Source organism: Dreissena polymorpha, chromosome 3, assembly GCF_020536995.1.
Source record: "Dreissena polymorpha isolate Duluth1 chromosome 3, UMN_Dpol_1.0, whole genome shotgun sequence".
In the NCBI taxonomy this organism is placed as follows: Eukaryota; Metazoa; Mollusca; class Bivalvia; order Myida; family Dreissenidae; genus Dreissena; species Dreissena polymorpha.
The window spans coordinates 83,451,438-83,475,294 of record NC_068357.1 but is presented as its reverse complement, the minus strand read 5'-3'; the positions used below and the strand labels follow the sequence as shown (position 1 = coordinate 83,475,294).

General features: G+C 33.5%; 1 protein-coding gene and 1 long non-coding RNA gene across 51 annotated transcripts in view; one reads left to right on the top strand and one right to left on the bottom strand.

Annotated features, from left to right (window-relative positions):
* Window positions 1-23,857, top strand: part of LOC127875025 (uncharacterized) — a 305,966-nt gene that overhangs the window by 79,009 nt on the left and 203,100 nt on the right. For 4 of the 49 annotated variants that reach the window (XM_052419791.1, XM_052419776.1, XM_052419800.1 and 1 more), the window contains exon 12: window positions 22,442-22,584. The exons of 43 other annotated variants lie outside the window; for them this stretch is intronic. In XM_052419791.1, coding sequence (XP_052275751.1) covers window positions 22,442-22,584 — 143 coding nt within the window. Of the gene's footprint in view, window positions 1-21,075; window positions 21,212-21,585; window positions 21,700-22,441; window positions 22,585-23,857 lie in introns of all 49 variants that reach the window. 2 more of the 49 variants (XM_052419775.1, XM_052419805.1) reach the window with 2 other exon arrangements.
* LOC127875033 (uncharacterized) overlaps window positions 1-23,857 on the bottom strand; it is a 252,157-nt gene that overhangs the window by 58,967 nt on the left and 169,333 nt on the right. The gene's annotated exons all lie outside the window — the stretch shown is intronic.

Below are 23,857 nucleotides of genomic sequence, written 5' to 3'. Positions count from 1 at the left end.
ATCCAGGACACCCGAAATCGCGCCTACTATCTCTTGCTTTGAGATGGAACAAATTCGATTTTGCAGACAAGGAGATCCCGTTTGAAACGCCGAAGTTAAAAGACGCTGAAATAGTTTCTGATGCCAAGGAGATCCCGTTTGAAAATCAGAAGTTAAAAGACGCTGAAACAGTTTCTGATGTCAAGGAGATCCCGTTTGAAAAGCCGAAGTTAAAAGACGCTGAAACAGTTTCTGATGTAAGTAGATTTCGTATTAATAATGACCCTATATTATGTTTTACTTTTAATACATCAACATTGAAAACCGTTCAAACATGATAAATACTACGTAGATTGTCTTTGAAGACTACCGGTATTAAGAAGAGCATATTTCTGAACATGAATGGTTGCTTATGTGTGGACTATGAACCTTGCGTGCGACGACAACTTCAATTGCATTGTACCTCTTAATATTTTAATCTGTAAGAAACTAATTCATTAATATTGTTTGATCAGTAAATGTTATACACTTCGTTTAATGATTAATTTTAAGTCTGTACATCAGCATTTTTAGAGAGGAATTACTAATAACTTGTGAGCAGATATTGCTGATTTTTTAACATTTAAACTACGTTAAGGCTCCCACTTCAACTAATTTCAACCAATTTCATTATTATCATGTACATTGCTTTTTGGTCATAAAGCATTTGTTGTTTGATAAATGTTAGTAAAAAATCAAATATTTTTTTTATCGGCAAATGTTTACAAACTTAGCATTAAAAAAGGAACTTATAAATACACGCTATTTATCTCAGTTTATTATTTAAAATGGTAGTTTTTAATGCATATTTCTAACATACTGAATAACTTCAAAATATATTTGGATTCGGTGGGGAGTACAAGTAGTTGATTACCAAAAGTTATAACAAGTAATTGAAAGCAATCCAGTAAATTTTTTACATACATATTGTGTTCATCCGGTCACGTTATGTCTTGTTTGTACGGTATTATAACATTCACATTATGTTTGACATATCAACGTGTACAGTTTGTATGGCGAGGTTAAACTGTTCTCTCGTGCATATATCGCATGACTTTGGACAAGGGAAGCCATAGCAAGTTTCCAGTATGTATGAATCGGGCTCTTGGATCACCGGTTTAAAGCAGGTGTGTCAACTGCCGTCCCAAGGACAACAATTTTTGCTTATACTGATTTTTTCGTTTTAATGAAGTCTCTTTTTAACGAAAATCCGTTCAAGGCAAAAGTGTCCGCGCTGCTAAGCGTGTGCGGATTCCATATACCAACCAGGAATGACACGTTACCCACATGCTTTAAGCCTGGTTATACCAGACAGCGGCTTATATTGAAACTTTCAGGACATTTTTCGTGATACCCTGTTTGCAACGTTGGCAAATGATCAAGCAGACTTTGTCAAACTCTTGCTTGAAAAAGACTTGCATGCCGTCACGTCAGCGTTCTTTAACATATGTACACTGCAGGAATTGTATATCGAAGTAAGTCATCATATATATATATATATATATCTTTGTTTGCACTCTTGTGTTGAATGTACTGCTGCAAAAGAAAATATATTCACAATTGTGTGTCATTTTATTTGTGTGTTTTCCTTTCTGTTTTGTTAACCACAGGTGCTGGGTCATAATACGGCAAATGATACAATGAAAATGTTTATTCAAAATCAGCTGGCGTGGAAACAGGAATCACAACAGAAACATGTACGTAGATAAAACGCACACAATATATTACAGTCATGCCTTCTGAAAAAAAGTGGCTCACTGGATGATCGATATTTTGAAAGAATTGCTGATATATTTTTGTTTTATTAGAAAATGTTATTAAAAAGTAAGTACAACAGCAAAAAATAAATGTTTTATTAAAACGTTTGCCTCCTTGGTATTCGAACCAATGACCTTAAGTAGCAAATCTAGCGCGCTAACATTGAAGCTAGCATGTTATCAGACACTGTATTACCTTAATATTTAGACAAAAGAAGACTATCGTTTCAATCAAGAGCATGACACAACTAATGTTGTTGCCAATATAAGATGGAGTAAACAACGAGACAGCATTTCCGGTCGAGATCGTTCTAACGCGGCATCTGTTGGCAATTCAACATTGAGTAAAAACGACACATGTCAGCACAGTTTTGAACTGATCTTGGAAATCGGACGGCTTCTGGGTGCTCAGCTCAACGACGATGATGTGTCCAATCCATACCCTCATCTAAGTACTTTGATAATAGCATTTCTAATGTTCGTTCATGCATTTGTCATAAATAGTCAACCAAGTACGTGGATGTTTCGGTTTTCGAACTCATACACAGACTGGTCTAGTTAGTTTACGTTTTCAAATGTATTTAAATATTTCATAAGTTTGTGTAAATAAATTTGCATTTTGAATAAAAGATTCGCACGTTATATTGTACGTTTAAATTGATGCGCTGTACGTAAAAGCTGATAATCGTAGTTCTGTTCTATTATCACGCAGACATTCAAAGGCCGATTGGTTTTATAGACCTTTTTCTCTTTGCCGTAATATTTAACCGTCAACAGCTGGGGCAGCTTCTGTGGGGATATTGTCAAGACAAACTTGGTAAGTTACATTAAACATAATATTATTAAAATGGTTATTCTTTTCTTTAATAAACAATGTGTTAGATAGTTGTTTCAGTGATCGACTTAATGTGCAAACATTGGATAGCTTTCATAAACAGTTCACACATTGTAGGTGCAGCTTTGGTAGCAAGTTCAATTTTGAAAAACTTTAGTAAAACTGCAAAACAAAGCCTGGAATTAGAATTGTCAACGATTCTCAAGAACAATTCAAGGTAACTGTATCGTTTATTAAGTACACGTATAAAAACATGCTTATATAATGTGCATTGTAACTTTCCAAAATTACAATTCGTTATGCTGCAAGTTTATATTTTATGTATGAATTAGTATTGTTAATGGAAATATTCGAGAGAATGAGTTGGGTACAGGTGTTTCTGTTACTGTTACCAGTATGTAAAATGACAACACATTAACATATTGCGTATCTATATATATTTTAGAAATTACGAACGCAAATCAATGGAGTTACTCACCGAATGTTACAAGCAAGACAAGAGAATGGCCCATGATTTGTTGGTAAAAAAACTTAAGAAGCCATTTCATTCAATAACGCCGTTAGCGTTGGTGGACAATAATTTTCTCAAGGAGTTTATGGGGCACGAATGTTGCCAAACGAAACTTAACTTAATTTGGAGAGGAAAGATTACAAATTATACATCCTGGTGGAAGGTATTTTGATAAAGAAATTGCATGTGTTTACGTATTGTTCGTTGAGTGATAGTTTATTTAAACAAGTTATCGTCTTTACTTGTCATCGCTTGATAGTGTTGCACCCCTTGAAAGTTTGTTAAATGAAACTAAATTTATAGAAGCTCAATACGTTCAATACATAATACTATCCCTATATATAAATGTAGACAGTTTTCAACCTAAGAAACTAGTTCCGGACAATGATTTATTTCAAAAATAATTATGACCAATCAATGACTTCTTTGTTTAAATTTTATAAAAGAATGTCATGTATGTCCACAAAGTGTAACTTGGTGACCCCCTTTTAGCATTTGATTGATTTACTATAGGCATAATAAATACAAGGGTATAAATTTACGTAAAAGCAATAGGGTATTAGATCGGTTGAAAGGGTTGTTGAACTACCACTTAGCACAGAACTAATCACCACACAAACATATATAGGAATAATACAACTCCAGAACAATATCATGAGAGAATTTCATTAAACCTGCTTGTATATTATTTAAAGCAATAGACCAATAATTTATGCAGGCATTTTAGACCCCATAGCATTGCAAATCAAATTTAAAATTATAAAGATAACATATATTAAATCTAAATACTATTTACATACTTAATTAATGTATAAATAAGTTGATTTATTAATGTATTTTTTAAATTATCTGTTAAATAAATAAATAATGATATTTTTTTTATTTTGCTTATAAGATGATTTTTTCAGATCCTCCTAGCGCTGTTCATGCCAATTTTCGTATTTGGCATCAAATTCACCACGAATGAACGACCGTTTAAAGCAAAGACATTTTGCGGCAAAAAAAAGGTAATATAACAATAGAATGCGTATATATTTTTATTATATCTTATAAAATTTTAAAAACGTGTTAATTAGACAAGTGTATCAACATTTATATGTGTGGATCTAACAATGTTGTGCGATTTAAATGACGATGAGGTAAAATATTAAAATAAGTTAAAAAGAAGAATTATGTTAACGTAGGGTTATGATTCATTTTAATAAGCAATTGTTCTTATTTGATCAATGTAAAGGGAGATTTTAAAAGTATGTTCATCTCGTAGAAAAACACGGAGGACAAATCGGACGAACTTTCTGAGACATGTTGCAGCACGAAACGAAAAAAAAACAAGGTTACATAACAATAGTATTTGCAAATATTATTATTATAACATCGAAGAAGTTAATAAAACTGTTAAATAAACAAACGGATCAATATTTATGTGGTTGTACATAGCTCATTATGTTATGCCACTAAGATGTCAATTAGGTAAAATGCTAAAATATATTAAAAACGATACATCATGTACCACAACCACCACCACAACAACAACAAAAACTTTTATTATTGCAACTACTTCTACACTTATAACTGCTTCGACAACTACTATATCTACGACTACTACTACATGTAAACGTTGGGTACTGCTTAATTTTAGTAAGCAATTGTAAATATACTTGTGTATATTGTTCTCATACCATATAACAGGTTAATTAACCAAGTTAAATCCAGATAAAATAAAGTGCTAACATAGGCTAAAAACGAGGCATAATGTAAAGGTTGGTTAAAGCCCCAGTTAGGTAGAGTAATGATTCATTTTAATGAGCAATAGTACTTATTTGATCAATGTAAAGGGAGATCTTAAAAGTGTATTCATCACGCAGAAAAACACGGAGGACAAATCGGACGAACATGCTGAGCCATCTGGCGACACGAAACAAAAAACAAACAAGGTAACAAAACAATAGTATATGCATACATTTATATTATACCAAATAAAAGTGTTAAATGTACACATAGATCCAGATATAGGTGTGTAGCTAATGGTGTAATGGTAAACGAGAAATAATGTAAACGTTGGATAATGATTCATTTTAGTCAGCATAGGTACGTATTTGAACACATTAAAATGAGATTTTAAGAGTATGTTCATCACGTAGGTTCGCCCATCGGACCCATCGCATGAACTTACTGAGACATGTTGCAGCACGAAACGAAAAACAAACAAGGTTACATTACAATACTATTTGCATATATTTGTATTATAACATCGAAGAAGTTAATAAAAGTGTTAAATAAACACACGGATCAATATCTATGTGGTTGTAAGTCATTATGGTATGCCACTAAGACGTCTATTACGTAAATTGCTAAAATATATTAAAAACGATACATCGATTTTAGTAAGGAATTGTACATGTACAAGTGTATATTGTTATTATACCACAGAACAGGTTAATTTACCATGTAAAATAAACACATGGATTCAGATAAAGTAAAGTGCGTATATATGAAAATACGCTTGTTTATGCCCCATTTAAGTAAGCAATAATACTTATTTTAACACTTTAAAGGGCGATTTTTAAAGTATGTTCATCACGCAGGTTAGTCAAGAGGACCAATGGGACGAACTTGAATTTCAAAACTATTTTAATATTAAGAAGGACTCGTCTAAGCCGCAGTTGCACACCGTGGGAATGCTTCGAAATGAAAAAGATGGAGTGATACAAATATTTGATGCATTGTATTATCTGTACACAGCGCCATTTTCCGTTTACACGCTCAACATGGTAAGATACGAATGGTTCAGAGGAGGTCGGTGTTGTAGTATTCAAAGCACGTATGCATTGTGAAATGTATATATATCAATATCCAAGTTTAGAATGTGTACTAGTTAGCAATACAAATCTTTTCAAATGACATATAATCATGATTGCAGGATATTATTACAAACATTTATTATTCTTTTTATGCCTTTATCTTTTATACTTTTCATACGACTCAATACATGTTTCAGGTGTCCTATGTGATTTTTATGTTCTACTTCTCTTACTTCATCATCGTGGACCTGGATGAAGAAACTTCCTTTAAGGAGTACACAATCTGGGGCTGGGCCGCCACAATGGCTTTTGAGGAAATGAGACAGGTCTAATAACAAAAAATATAAGAACATTTTACGAACATTTTACAAACTTTATCAGAACTGCTCAACTGCACAGACTAGCTCAGTTGGTTAAGCGTCTTGCATATATTATCAAAATGAACTGTGTTAGTCTAAATGCTAACATGTATTGATAATCTATTTTTTCAGTTGATCACGCATAGAACGCCTGGACTCTTAAGCAAAATCAAAGCTTGGATTGGATCTCACTGGAATAAGTTTGATATGTTGATCAACATTCTTTTTATCACGACTGTTGCTTTAAGATTCACTTTCTCAGGAGATGACTTTCAGTATGTCCGTTTCCTATACAGGTATGTAAAATGTATAATTAAGATCTAATATTAAATATTTAATAAAACCATAATGCGGATTCAATATTACAGGGCTTATATATGCACTAATCGTAAAGAGGTGGCATGTATCAATTTATGTTCGGGTTTGATACGATTAAAATATTTACAAAAAAAGAAAAATGAAAAGGCCACGAGTCCAGGTTTTCATGTTTTTTTTCGCATGTAATTAATGCTCATAGTGAAAACACAGAAAGATTGAACACAGAAAAAAAGTATTGTCCAACATTCTGTTGTTTTAATGCAAAGCTAAATGCACACAAAAGTACTTATTTATAAACATTTTTAGTAAAAACTGTTTGCATACTATAAGTAATCAGTGACCCTAAATTGTATCTAATTGTTCCTAAATGCAATTCCAATCTTAATTTAAGGTACATAATACAAACTTTCTGCAAAAAAACCTCCATCAAATCTAAAATTTTATGAGCTGTAACCATTTGTTAATTTGTGAAAATGTTACCTTGACCTTTACCTGACTGGTCATAACTGGAAACCACCTTTGTGCTGTTTCCCTATTTGCAAAACCATAGACCCTGGTATTTATTCGACTAGTCCCACGTGTAACCCCAAGCTTGGTCTTTATAGAAGCGCCCTACAAACTAAATTTTAGTTCAATACCTGCATCCAAACTCAAGTTAATGAGCGAAACACGTTTTTTTTCTATTTTGAATGACCGTGACACTGACCTTGGTCAGGCTAGCCCTGAATAAAATACCAAACTAGGTATCTATGCTAGTTTGCTACCCAAAACTTTATTAAAGATTGGTTAATGCCAACGTGAATGAACGAAAACACCTGTTTAACGACGCCCGCTCGCCCGTATAACCCTTTGTTAATCCCATATAATATGTTTGTTTCCGAAATAATTTTGTTATTTGCAATGGCAGATAAATTTTTTATTTGCAATGGCAGAATAGCAATAAAATACACAAACCGAATCCATGATTTTATGAAACGGATCATAAATAGCACAACAGCAAAAACGTTAACTAGCATTTTGGTGATGCAAATGTTAGTTGTTTTTGTAATTACAACGTCAATCATCCAGCCGGTTAAACTAAATACAAGACTATTTTAACATAAACAAAATCAAGAAAACCCAATTGAGTTATTCAGCATCTCATCGTGTTTAATTTAAGGCAAGTGGCCAATAAGCTTAACATTTTAAAAAGTAAAAAAATAAAAACTAATACGGCGGTATAAGACAATCAGGATACTCGGCATCATTAATTGAAATTGATTTTGCAGTATTACCGTGGCTATGTACTATGTGCGGTTTCTACAGGCATTTCTTGTTGCCAAAAACGTCGGTCCAAAAGTAATCATGATAAGGAAAATGGTATGTTGTGTAATTTGTATTTTTATTCTATGCTTAATTTTACTCAATTTGAAAATGTTTCAAATCCAACATACGTGCACAATTATTGTAACAACATATTAGTTTTGCATTATCACTCTGTATGGCGATGGGTTCATCGCCATGAACAAAGGTCCCATTGCTATATTAAGGCGTTTGTTCTGCTGTTGCAGCAGTTGTTCCATTTTGTTCGCATTTGTTTTTCAGATGAAAGACCTGCTTTCATTTTTGGGAATCTTCATGGTCTTCTTTGTCAGCTTTAGCGTTATGTACCAGGCCAATCTGTACCCAAACTCGCCTCCAAGCGCCTCCCTACTAAAAAAGATAGTTTACAAACCATATTGGCAAATCTTTGGAGAGCTCTTCTTGGACGAAATTTCGGGTACGATTCTTCTAACTCAATTGATTGCGAGAGAATTCAAAGTTGAAAGACTTTTCTGATAAAATTACAAAATAAAACTTTTTACGTTTTATCTGTATATATATATATATATATATATATATATATATATATATATATATATATATATATATATATATATATATATATATATATATATATATATATATATAGGAAGACATTCTGATTTAAGAATAGACTAGTACGCAATGTATATATACATGATGTGCATAAACAATTTCCAATTCAGTCTTTTTTTACTACTTTATGGTTGCAAGCAAAAGTATTTGTGTATCTAAGTGGTACATATCCACGGTGCCTATACCACGTGACTTTTTAAGATCTGTGTTGGGATAATAAAGCGCGACCCAGTTAACATTTTTAATGATGTCTTTTTAAATAGTTCACAATTTTTAATGGGATATAGTGGAGAGCCCGCTCATGCGTGAGAGTTTTCTATAGGAATTATGATCTTTTTAAACAAATAAGTATTTTTTTCAGTAAAGTGCAACCGCGCGTTTGCAATATGAAGTCCCCACACTGATCCGACATTTTTCTAACCGTTCAAACGCGCGGTTGCACTTTACTGAAAAAATACTTATTTGTTTAAAAAGATCATGATGCCTATAGAAAACTCTTACAAATTAGCGGGCTCTCCACTTTATCCCATTAAATAGTGAAATATTTAAAAAGATATCCTTAAAAATGTTAACTGGGTCGCGCTTTATTCTCCCAACACAGATCCGAAAAAGTCACGTGGTATAGGCACCGTGATATCGATAAGTTTATTTTTGCACATGCGGGGTTTAATAATTGATTGTTTCAAACATGGCATAATTTTTGTGGTGAATAATTTCTATTTTTAATGTATAAAAATCCATACGATAATGTGGACTTCCTCTCCAAACGTTATACATTTTGTAGGAGATGAATATGGAGATTGCACCACGAATTCGACCGTTTGGAAATCCGCAGGCGGTAAAGATCGTTGTCCAGAAAACACCCGCCTGGTCATTTATATAGGAGCAATCTATATAATTCTTACTCAGATCGTTCTTGTCAACTTGTTGATAGCCGTGCTCAGGTACATTCTTCAACTTTCATTAGTAGTTTTGCATTCATTGTACCGAATCTCGCATAGCCGTGTCGATAAATGCATTACTGCATTGTAAATTTAAGATAAAGTTAACTTGTGGTATTCAGATTAGTCTAACATAATTGTATTTTGAGTCTTTATTCAGTTGCTTGCTTTTTAACTGCCAGGCCATTACCAAACAATATTACTTGCAGCAACACATACGCTGCAGTGCATAAGAAGTCGGACCATATATGGAAGTTCTACTGGTACGGAATTGTGCGTGAATATTACGAGAGACCCGCACTTTGTCCCCCTTTGATAATTTTGGTTCATATTTATCGTACAATACGACATGGGGTGAAACGGTGTCAGGATCGCGTGTCGGACAACGAGTTTCGTAAGTAACAGTGTACTTTTTCAAATGTAAACTAAATGGTCATACTCAAATGCACAGATGATGTTGTCATTGAGTACTTGCACAAGATCATTCGGGATTGATGGTATTTGTGCATTGTTAAAGCAAACTTATGTGAAAGGTAAATATGAATTCTACAAATACCATTTCCGTAACATTTTGTGTCTGATGCATACACCTTGGCCCAAATGTTGGTATCATGGACACGAGGTCAAGAAGTATTGAGAAGTATCAAAGTCAATTTCACACTTGGAGTAAAATACTCCAGCAACCATTGGATATCCGCTAAATATTAAATTTGCATTTAGAACGATTTTCGTGAAAATAGGCTCAAATGTTCAGGTCATTGAAGCAGTGAGCTGAAGGCAGTGCCGCCCCCGCAAAGCCAATGTTAACCATGAATGTCATAGCATTGTAGCGTGCCCGACTTTGGACACTACAAAATACGGGAATTAACAAAGGATATAATAGGTTTTCGCGTGGCTACCTGGCCAAAGTGATTAGAAACAAATGAAAATGATTGGTGTGTAATTCGTAGAGTAACACTAATTAAAATATAATTAATAACTAAATTATGTCTAAGATGCTTTTGGTGCAAATGGCTGCTGGTTATTTAGTTGGTCTACTACATTGACATGCAACACCGGCACGAGTCTTTTTTTTACAAAAGCGTTCAGGCTACTAGTGTCCCTTTTTGCCAATTAGCTTTTGTTTTAACAGCACAGTTACATGTGAGTAAACACACGATTTAGTGCTGTTGGTAAGCTTGACGCTCCCCGACCAGAGTGAGTTTCAACTGCTTCAGTTCTGTCTTATATAGTTTCCCAAAGCATTACGGGAGGAAGGTTCCACGTAATGAATGGGTGTTTCAAGGTAGTTTCTTATAGCAATATCCTATTAAATGTATTAATTCGCGTGCCATTGCTTTATAAAATATCCAATTGTTAATGAGGATGATATATACAGATAAATAAAGGTATAATAGATGAAAACGATAATGATTTAGGACTTACACCTATTATTAGAATGGACTTTCCCTAGCTTGTCTGTGAATTGTGGACGAAATCTAAGCATATCCGAATGATGATTATGTTTTAAAGTTCTTCTTGCAAATATTATATGATACTGGTCGTGTACGTAATTCCAGCCACTTTTGGGACTATTTTAACAATAGCTTTTGTTTTAGGCAACTGGTTTAAACTAAACTTCACATATATAATCCTGGGTTCAAAACTCACCTAGCATGAAAATTTCATTAGAATTAGATCAGTGTATGTTACTTTTATGAACAGAAATTAATGACACATAAACTATCAATTTTCGTAGGGCAATTGTACCTAAAAAATCGGCCACTTTTCAGTTTAATCTGCAGGTATAATTACAAAGCAATATCTTTAGACGAATGTCCTCATTTTAAGAGTATTAATAAAGGTTTACACAAACACAATTTTTGACTTGAAACATAAAAAATATGCGACGTTTTTATACCAGTTACTCCCCCTACCTATTTTAATAAATATTAACAGGCCTGCACGGTTAATGGGAAACTGCAAATTCACAAAAAATATTTTCTTTCAATAGTTTTAATCAATTTTTACTAACATAGCTAAGAAAGTAAAAACATTTTGTTTAAAAAGTTGACTTTAGTGTCGATTTTTAGTAAACGCTTATATTTAATTTTACAACATGTAAAGTATTAATATTCAAATCAAGGGAGGTAATTCATATATTAAAAGTTTATATTTAGGTCCTGATTTTTTTTTTAATGTATGTTTTTAAACAATTAATTAAAAATACCTTAATTTGAGTTTATCAGATAGAAATATTAATTATCTTATCAAATATATTTGTTTCTTATATGAATATAATTTTTGCAACAGATACTGACGTCACTTTTCCCATGAGAGAAATATCTTGTGTTATGTTTGAGACATTTTAATGCAAACGTTTACAGTGATATGCTTCTTTAATTTGCAAAATATTGAGATTAGGGTTGGTTTTCAAGTTATTTGTTCTAAAAATAATCAAAACATGTGTGTTTAGATCATGAAAATGATTAAACACAGGTGGCCGATTTTTTACGTACAGGCCGGAATTACGTACACGACCAGTATGCATATTGTCATAAACGTGCGTTGATTTAATCTATCTACATCAATACTAAAACATCTATTTGACACTTGCAAGGGTAGAAAACACAACTTACTTTCTGCAACTCCAAATGTTTATTATACGTGGTTGTTTTCAGTTTGTTTTGTATGGTTAGGTATCAGTAAATAAATCGGCTAAATACAACTAACAAAGGTATAACTCGGCCAGGGCACTACAGCATCAAGCCCATTTTGTCGGATTTATATTGGGCTGCGATTATTCAATATTCAGTTGTTATTTTATGACCATTGCACTCAAACAGCTATATTTGAAGGTCTTTTAAAGCATAAATCCGTATAGTTTGAGTACATGCTACTATAAATATTTTACAAATATTACATAAAATGAGTTGCATATTCTTTTGTCTAAGGTGTTTTGATAAAGTTAAGTTAAGATAACTGGTTGATATTAGGTAAAAAAATATCTGTGTGAGGTTTAGTTCTTAATGAACAATAATAAAATACATTGACAGGATTGGATGCCGAAACTCAGTTGCGGTTGGGCAAAAAGGCTTGCGTAGCAGAACGGGCCGAAAAAGAATTGTTGGATTTTGCTGATGCTGCATTTAAGCGGTATATGTAAAATACGGTTAAGGACGGGTATACACAAACGTGATGCAATACTAAACAATAACATGAAGCATTGATGTACAAGCGGCAAAGATTTACAATAATGTGAAGCAATTATATACAAGGCGTGAAGCAACGATATACAGGAAAGGGAAGCAATTATATTAATTAATTAATTAGTTAAAAGCTTTGAGACTATTCTTTACTATGTCAAAATTAGGAACATAGACATAAAAACACCATGCTAAATTAGTGTATATGCTGGTGTAGTTTGTAAGTTAAAGTGTGGATCGCAATGCTATGTAGTTGCATTTGAATTAGAGTATGGTTGCTCATGAAATGCCATGTATGCCATATAATCGACCTCGAGCGTTGTAAGGCGATGGCATTTTTTTGTTATTTGTTGGCATTGTTCTGTGGATTTTTCTGTATTGTATAGTAAATTAGTCTTTTCTTAAAATAATGTTCCCGTGAATGTCATCAAGCTAACTTCGTAGGTGTATTTTTTTAATTATTCTGATATTTTTACATGACGCATATTTATTTTATGTATGAATCTGACGTCATTCACTCATTTTTTTAATTAATGGAATCAACTCCATGTTGTTTTGTACATGGTGTTATTGATGCGCGCAATTAAAAGTTCTTAATTAATTGGTGAATACATGGGCGGACATAAAAATCATAATCGAAATAATATTGTGCTTGATAACTTTTGTTGTTAAAATTCAAATGGTCAGGGGTAAACAGGCATATTTTCAAATCAATCGTGGTTCGCACTCGTGATTTACCAATGTAATTCCAACTCATGTACTATTATACGACTGACCATGGGGATTTGACAATAGTAAATATAATTTATTAAATATGCCCATTCTGAAAGTATTCCATAACATTAAACCTTAATTGGTTTTAATTATATGTGCTTATGAAGTTTGTATTGGCATTTGATTTAAATGAGTTGTGGTCTGCGTTTGCGACCTCAACATATATCACTTTTATAAGATATGATCATTGTTAGGCCAAAGAATCACTAAAAAATGTTTTATACAAATTGATAATACACAAATGCTCAATATCAGATACTTTACTTTGTGCCTAAACAATAGTGTTTGTATTGGATATTCAATAAAACTGATTATTAATTGATTGAAGTAAACCCTTTATACGAACGACTACGTTACTGATCACCAATTATAGTGCCACATAACAAAATTAGTTATACGACGGCTATACGCAGTGCGAGATGCGAGAGTCCGTTTGAAGACAGCTATTATGACTGAAATATGTCAATCTGTTTGCATTATTGGGTTTTGATTGATGTTTCTAAAGTTTCGTTGCATGTAAGTAATTTTGGTATAGCTTATACAAGACACGTATGTCTGTCAAAAATACTAATTAGAACAAAATTCTTCAAACCTTATTTTTGCCGATGGCCTACTGTAAATAAATGTATCGCACTTATAAACTCAGAATCAAAAATTGTGCTGAATAATTTAGCAAAATTCGTTTTCTTTGCAAATAAGACCAGAACACTGCAGAGTGATTGAAAAAAAGATTTATTACAATTGTTAGTATCATTCTAAACATCATTGTGTGTACATGTACTAACTAAGCTCTTGTTAACCATTGTTGTTAATTGTATGTCTTACCCACTGTATATTTGTTCTATATATTGTTTGCTATAAACATTGTATATGTTTATGCAATAAAGAATATGGTATGGTATGGTATAATTGACCAGTCGCCATCTACGCGATCGCTCCGCCCACTAAGTTGTGTTTTCATAAAACGCTTATTCCATTACTCCGACAGTCTTTGTTTGTCGGACCATGTGGCCGCAATAAACGAAATCTGATTGATTATTACGTGAGTTTGATTGACAGCTGGCGAGTGGTCAATTAAGAAGGTCAACTTGAGAAGTATGTGTCTAGATATATTTTTAAATGTTTATTAATTCTGAAGTTATTGTAAAACAAATAATAATTATGTGTTATTGTCAATTATCCAAGAAGAACACAATAACAATTCGTGTTCTCTGTTTGTAAATAGCATGTGTATAATTAAATGTAAGAACTTAGCATTTTTATTCATATTTATGTCAAACACAAGTATGATTGTTTAATAGCTAAAATATGTTTATTGCGTGATTATAAGACTGTCATTTTGAGCCGATAGTTAACCCTTTGCATGCTGGGAAATTTGTCGTCTGCTAAAATGTCGTCTGCAGAATTTCTAAAATTAGCATTTTCTTCGATTTTTTTCAAAGAATACTATCAGAATAGCAAACAGTTTGGATCCTGATGAGACGCCACGCTTTGTGGCGTCTCATCTGGATCCAAACTGTTTGCAAAGGCCTTCAAAATTCGGTTCCAGCGCTTAAAGCGTTAAGTTATAACTCACTTATGTAAATATAACCGTTATATTTTAACGTTATTTTATATCATGAATATTATATGTCAAGTGTTTATATGTCTGTTAATTTAAAAAAACTTATTCATTTTATTCATATTTGTTTGATGCGAGATATGACTATGAATGAATGCGACCTTGTTTTTCTATTTAATTTATTATATGTTTATTTATGTCAACCGTAACGATTTTCTTCAATATTTACACTCATAACGATAGCAGTATAACATATTTAAAATGTACTTTTAAATACTATGTTATCATTGTATTTCCCACTAAACAATTAAATAATCTGTATAAGACAACATGAACATAAAATATGCATTTGTCATGATCATAATATATATTATACGTCACATTCGTAAAGGGAATTATCATTATAATAAACAGTTCCGTAAAAGTAATAATAATAAATAAACAGGCAATTAATAAATACGTTTTTTTTTTATGGATTTTGATGTTATTCTTGTGTTGTTCTCGCAATTTTTAGCTCACCTGAGCACAATGGGCTCATGGTGAGCTTTTTTGATCGCTTTTTGTCCGTTGTCCGTTGTGCGGCGTCAACATTTGCCTTGTTAACTCTCTAGAGTCCACATTTATTGTCCAATCTTCATGAAATTTGGTCAGAAGATTGGTTTTAATGATTTCTTGGATGAGTTCGAAAATGGTTACGTTTGCTTGAAAAACATGGCTGCCAAGGGGCGGGGCATTTTTCCTTATATGGCTATATATGGCTATAGTAAAATCTTGTTAACACTCTAGAGGCCACAGTTATTGTCTGATCGTCATAAAACTTGGTCAGAAGATTCATCCCAATAATATATTGGACGAGTTCGAAAAATGATGCCGGTTGGTTGAAAAACATGGCCGCCGGGGGGCGGGGCATTTTTCCTAATATGGCTATAGTAAAACCTTGTTAACACTCTAGAGGCCACATTTATTTTCCGATCTTCATGAAACTTGGTCAAAAGATTTGTCCCACTGATATATTGGATGAGTTCAAAAATGGTAACCTTTGCTTGAAAATCATGGCTGCCAAGGGGTGGGGCATTTCTCCTTATATGGCTATATATGGCTATAGTAAAATCTTGTGAACACTCTAGAGGCCACATTTATTGTCCAATCTTCATGAAACTTGGTCAGAAGATTCATCCCAATAATATCTTGGACGAGTTCGAAAATGATGCCGGTTGGTTGAAAAACATGGCCGCCAGGGGGCGGGGAATTTTTCAAAATATGGCTATAGTAAAACCTTGTTAACACTCTAGAAGCCACATTTATTGTCCAATCTTGATGAAATATGGTCAGAAGATTTGTCTTTACGATATCTTGGATGAGTTCGAAAATTGTTACGTTTGCTTGAAAAACATGGCCGCCAAGGGGCGGGGCATTTTTTCTAATATGGCTATATAAGGCTATAGTAAAATCTTGTTAACACTCTAGAGGCCACGTTTATAGTTCGATCTTCATGAAACTCGGTCAGAAGATTCATCCCAGTAATATCTTGGACGAGTTCAAAAATGATGCAGGTTGGTTGAAAACCATGGCCACCACGGGGGTGGGGCTATTTTTCTTATATGGCTATAGTAAAACCTTGTTAACACTCTAGAGGTCACATTTATTTTCCGATCATCATGAAACTTGGTCAGAAGATTTGTCCAAATGATATCTTGGATGAGTTCGAAAATGGTTTTGGTTGCTTTAAAAACATGGCCACAAGAGGCGGGGCATTTTTCCCTATATGCCTATATATGGCTATAGTAAAACCTTGTTAACACTCTAGAGGCCACATTTTTCGTCCAATCTTCATGACATTTGGTCAGAAGATTGGTCTCAATGATATCATGGATGAGTTCGAAAATAATTATGTTTGCTTGAACAAAATGGCTTCCAAGGGGCGGGGCATTTTTCCTTATATAGCTGTAGTAAAATCTTGTTAACACTCTACAGGCCACATTTACTGCTGAGTCAAAAGTGAAAAAAATGCAAAATGTTTGCATCAAAAAGAATGATTATGTTTCAATGTTAATCCCTGCATATAGTACAAGAAAATATCATTTCTGTTACTGATAAGCAGATTTCTGTGTTTCTGATGTATTGTGTGATTACCTTACTCATATTACTTTAAAGTGTTCTTTTAGACATGTTTCAACTTTATACTTCATGTGGATCTTGATCTTTATAAACTCTTAAGGTCCATAATTTGACAGTGTGCTGAGCTGGGCACAATTTTTGACGGCGTACCCGTTGACCTCTTGACCTGTATATGTGCAGGATTTTGACCTGTAAAAGCTCAGTGACTGGAGAGCCTACTAACACTACTAAGTCTATTGTATTTCTTTGCAATATATGAACTGTTGTTGTCTTTGTTTTTTTGCCTTTATAGATGTATCATTCATATTTGCACAAGAGTGAAATAATAAAACTGTCATTTTTCCTTTAACTATCTGCTTCTTGTTCTTGACCAGGAAGGTGTGAACATTTTTTTTCTATTTGTGTCAAATGTGTGATAAGGAAAGCTGGTGTTTCACGTGGAAGTAAAGAAATTATACATGTGGGTGTGCATCATAGTGATAATTTCCCATTAAAAAACAATGTTATTAAAAAACTTTTGAGTTAAAATTAATTGGGTTAAATGATAAAAATAATTTTTGTTAGGAGTTGAGTATAGAGGTTTACTGTTTTCTTACATCATGCAACGCATGAATTTGTCAACACTTGAGTAGTTAATTGTAAGGTTACTCAATTGCTTATTATGGAGTCATATTAATATTAATTATTATTAAGTTGTTTTCTTGTAATATTTATGCCTTAATTCCTGTCCACTTGACCATATTGAACATTGATCGTTTCACTCACATAATGAAGTGACACACATACAAAACAGTAACACAGTACATGTTGATAGTATAAAAACACTAATCTTTAATATATGTGGAAGTTTTACTTAAGACATACAACTTGCAGTTAAGATTGTTATAAAAGAATTGCATACAAAAATGTCCATTTCAAGGTGAAGTACAGTCATTATTAGGTATATCATTTATACTGTACTAAATTTCAACTATATATTTTTTTAAATTGTCACACATAAATGACATAGCTTAAATATGTGTAGACATTATGAGTAATATTAATCTGTCTTATTTCTGGGTCATGAAACAATCATTCTGAAATAATACTATTATACAGCCTAACACAGCTATTTCAAAAACACAATTTATTTAAATTGATTAATATTCGACCTATTTGAAGTTCCCATTATTTTCCGTGTTTATATTTCTGAAATAAACATTGGTAATTTTAATGATACGTTTTGGAGTTCATCCTACTTTTGAACTTAAATTCTAGTCCCAACATTTTCACACATAATGATCAATGTTTATTTTCAAGTAGCACTCGAGTCAAAGCGGTCTATCAAAGGTGTGATGTATTAGTGATCATCTCCTGATCTTGTTTTTGCGCATTCGACAAGAGTCAGGATTTTATGTTTTGAATAGTATCATCATCTAGTGGTCCACTACTAAGTTTGTTTAAATCATGTATCTGGTGTTAAAAATGAAGACTTTCCAGGAGTCACATGATTTATATAGACTCGTATGGCAAACAATCTAAAATCTTCTCTAAAATGAAAAGGCCCAGAGGTGTGTGTTTTTGGCAAATTGTAACATCATACTGTTTTCTTCCAACTGAGTTGGTAACTGATTGTGATCCATTGAAAAACATGGCCATCGAGGAGTGACTCCTTGTGAATACATTGGGACAGTGGTCTAGTGTAAGGATGCTTGTCTTGGAATTTAGAAGATCCTTTGTTCCAATCCCACTCAAACCGCGGAATTTATCTCAGTAAAGAATTAATCCCTCGCTTGCTTCTCTCCACCCAGGTGTATAAAATGGGTACCTGTGTAGGAAATACGCCAATGAGCCATGGCTGCATACTGTGCATACGGACGACTTATATGATCCCAGTGATCCTGGGGTAAATGTGGAAGTAGGCTGAAGATGTTGCCTAGTATCAATATCATACTATCAAACCATGCCTTTATATTTATTTGCCTTTGCCTTCACTCTAGGAGTCACATTTTGTTAAATCTTCATGAAACTAAAACATAATCAAATATCTCCGTAAAGTTCTAAAAAAAATAGCGAAATTGGAAATATGGAAACATCATATAATCTGCTAAGAAAAGTTAAATTCCCCGAAAATCCAAGGTGCGAAACAGAGAACTATGGCCCTCATGACGTTTGTGTCATGGGTTGATGATTGCAACACAACAGAAGTTTTATTTTTCAATGAGAGGGCGCTTAGTTCACTCAAGATTTTGGCTTTTTACTTAAACAAATATTGATTTCACATTTGAATTATATATCACTAATTTTGTATGAAAAACAATATTAAATGGTTTGGAAATAAACTGTCTGATGTGTCGCGTTCTTCAAACTGCGATGCCTACATCAAACCACTTTACAGTGTGTGAAATTAATATTAATCGTCAGGCACTGATGTTCGTGGATTTTCAAGTGTGCACTCACCTGTGAAGTCAAATAATAATCAAAATTATATGTCAGAAGTCTTATTACATAAATACATGTATATCCAGGTTGTGACGTCATACTTACGGCGGGAAACAAGTTTTGACATGTCAGTTAATATGTCAGCTCCCTTGATTAACATTTGAAATCTTTTTGATAAGGTCCTTCTAATAAGAAGCGTAATAAAACAACCTCGGAAATCCCAAGCTGCTACTTTTAGGGCCACATGCAGAGATGTTTTGCCAAACATGCAAGATATATGCTGGTTAAGTGATGGGAATATATGATTTTACATTCATTAAGGGAACATATTGAAGTTATAAAACTGCATTATGAGTCTGAATTCTTGACTTAAATCATTTGCCGTACTTTTAATAATTTTATAAAGTTTTTCTTGAAGAGCAAAATGACAGAATATCTGGAACTGGAAGGTACAGATTGCTTTATTGTAGATTGACTTAAGGTCACAATGTATCAAATGCCAAACTGTCATAAATATCACCACTGTTTATTTCAATTTAAATCAATTACAATCACAAGGAAAGATGGTTGCCACTAATAAGAATGTTTTTGCAATAATGGTTTATTGCACCTTTTGATTATACCACTTGTGAGATGCAAATCAAGGCTTTAGTAACAATGTTATCGCCTTATTTAGACAATAAAAATCAGACAATGTGGGTAATTGACTCATTGATGTTTAAGTGAAAGTTAAGCAACCCTAAGGGGTGTCGAAAAGTATGTAAACAGATCAGAAATGTATTTTCAGGTTTTGGGCAAAAATAAATTAACCCAAACCCAAACTTGAAGATCCAACAAATATCCCAGAGTTTACAAATCCAGGAAATTTCATGTCAACATTTGTTTTCCAGCCCACCGAAGAAGAAATTTCTCCCACAGCTGATACCAACCAGCCAACAGTGGTGAAGTTGTCGAAAACAAAACTCAGTGATCTGCCCTTTGTGCAAGATATCAAGGACAGAGCTTCAAACATCCTTGGTGGAGATGCCAACGAACTGTTGAGTCAGGGCAAAAAACTTCTTGGTCCAGATGGTCATGATCTGGTTGATCATCTTAAAAACTTTGAATCCAAAATTGACACTGATGCAATTGTTGATACTGGTCGTAAGCTGCTTGGAAAGAATGGCCAGGAATTGGTTGAGCATGCTAAGAATCTTCTTGGAGGAGGTGACAATCATGACCTGGTAAATCACGCGAAAGAACTGCTTGGAAAAGATGGTCATGATTTGGTTCACATTGGAATTGATAGATTGCTTGGTGGAGATGGACATGATGTAGTAGAACATGCAAAGAATATGATTGGAGGGGATGGACATGATATGGTAGAACATGCAAAGAATCTGATAGGAGGGGATGGACATGATTTGGTAGAACATGCAAAGAATCTGATAGGAGGGGATGGACATGATATGGTAGAACATGCAAAGAATCTGATTAGTGGAGGTGGACATGATATTGTAGAACATGCAAAGAATTTGATTGGTGGAGATGGACATGATATGGTAAAACATGCAAAGAACCTGATTGGTGGAGATGGACATGATATGGTAGAACATGCAAAGAATCTGATTGGTGGGGGTGGACATGATGATTGTCATATTGGAATGTATAAGAATTTCAAGGCCAAGTTCAACAAACTCTATGACTCACCCAAAGGTAATACCCTCCTATATTAGTATTGATATTGAGAGTGATGAATTCTTCAATCAAATGAGTTAATTTCTTTAATATTCTTTTGCTCTGCCCCCCCCAACAACAAAACATTAACAACAAAACCACACAGAAACAAACAACAAAAACAGGACAATACAGTTTGTTGTGCATGAGTTTAAGATTAAACTTCTTTTATTTCATTCTGATTTAACTATTTACTCAAATGAAAAATACAAGAATGTTAACAGGAAAACAGATTCATGACACATACACTTTATACTCGCTAACTGCAGACCATATTCACGACCTGATTAATATAAGTCTCAATATCTCCGTGTATTGTTTTTTTGATTTTTTTTTAACATTTATGTTTTCAGAGGAGGAGAAAAGGTTTGCAGTGTTCTGTGATAACATGCGGACAGCCCGTAAGCTGCAAGAGACAGAGAATGGATCAGCTGTCTATGGGGCCACAAAGTTTGCTGATCTTACTAGTATGTGATTCATGACTTGTTGATTTCTGTCTGGAGCATCCTGAAATATCATGCCTTATTGGCATTTTAATATCTGCCAGGAACATATTTAAATATTATACTTTTTTCTCATCATGGAAGGTTTAAAAAACTAACCACTGTACAAATTACAATTGTTCTTGAACTTTTGAATGATTGAACAAGTTATGTCATTATCCTGTCTGCCAATTATTTTTTTCTCCAACAGCAATAAGTTGGTAACTTCTGAGGACATTCCTTCTAACAGAATATTGTCCTTCATACTGAATATTTTAATTGATTGTTCATTTTTCATGATTTGATAGATTAGGGATTAACACCATATGATGTAGAATAATGAAACACAGATACATACAACTGTCTAGTTAATCAATCAATTTTAAATGCTAAATATATAATTTTGTTAAATGTATTTGACATTTATATGAGCCATGGTATGGGAAAATGGGGCTAAAGGCATGTGTGTAATGTGTAGTCTAAGAATAACCTGTGGGGCTGCACAGGCTAATCAGGAACAACACTTTCCGTATAAACTGAATTTTGTTAGAAGAGACTTCCATTAAAAGAAAACACCATAAGGGCTAAAAGCGTTATCCCTGATGGGCCTGCGCAGGCTTATCTTGGGTTCACTTAATGCACAAGCACTAAGCCCCTTTTCCAAGAGAATGGCTCATATAATGATATAATGATAAGTATTCAGTGTTCATCAATGTCTGTTTTAAAGAGGAGGAGTTCAAGCGTTACGTTGGCAAGAAATGGGACACGGAGGCCAATAATTGGATGAGAAAGGCGTCCATCCCTTCAGGGTCCATACCAGACAACTTTGATTGGCGCGACCATGGGGCCGTGACACCTGTCAAGAATCAGGTGAATAGCATCTTACGAGCAACGTAATAAAAAAAACTGGGCTTAATGCATGTGCGTAAATTGTCATCCCAGATTAGCCTGAGCAGTATACACATAAAATGGATTGAATTTTGTATTGCCAAAGGTGGAGAGATATAGATTGGTGTTGTCTGTCCATCAGTCTGTCAGTCTGTCCACCCGTCTGTCACAAAACTGTTAAGGGCTATATTTGAGAAACTATAAAAGATATCAACATGAAACTTCATAGGTGTATAGATATCAATAAGGAGAAGCGCCATGCGTAAGAACCATACCCCTACACTTTCTTTAATAAGAGTTATTGCCCTCTGTTTTTTTATTATTTGATGTTACTTTTCAGGGCTATATCTCAGTTACCATGCAAGACTTCAACATGAAACTTCATGTGTGTATTGATATTAATGAGGAGAAGTGACATGCTTAAGAACTATAACCCTTCACTTTTTTAAATAAGAGTAATTGTCCTTTGTTGTTTTTGTATGCTGGAACTTTTCAGGGCTATATCTCAGATACGATACAACATTTCAACATGAAACTTCATGGGTGTGTAGAAATCAATGGGAAGAATTGCCATGCACAAGAACCATAACCCTACAGTTTTTTAACTAAGAGTTATTGCCCTTGATTGTTTTTGTATGATTTAACTTTTCAAGGCTATATCTCAGATACTCTACAAGATTTAAACATGAAACTTCATGGGTGTATAGATATCAATAAGGAGAATTGCAATGCATCAAAACAATTACTTTACACTTCATTATTTGTTATGATGATACCGTATATCAAGGGATTTGCACCCATCCATAAACAAACTTTATTTGGCGGGGGATATTGCTTGTTATTTTATTGAAGTTTGTTCAAAAAGTTTCTTCTCCAGTTAACGCTAATCTGGGCTGACACTTTACGCACATGCATAAAAGCCAGTTTGTTCAGAACACAATTCATATTTAACTTAATTCTGCTACTATTGTAAACATTCATTAAATGAAAGGGCGACCATCAAAAGTGGTTGATATCAGTCATTTGATCACATGGTTTGCGATATTCAGTCAATGTGTATTCCTATGTGCTGGATAATTAGATTATAGAATGTGATCTTTCTTGGTTAATTGCAAAGTCGAAAATACTATGAGCAGAAAGTGCAATAACTTACAAGTATCACATCTTTGATACTATGTATAGTACCGGGTACATCCTAAAACTGTAATGTCAAATGAAGAGTACTTAAACTTATATATTAAGGAAATGTATATGT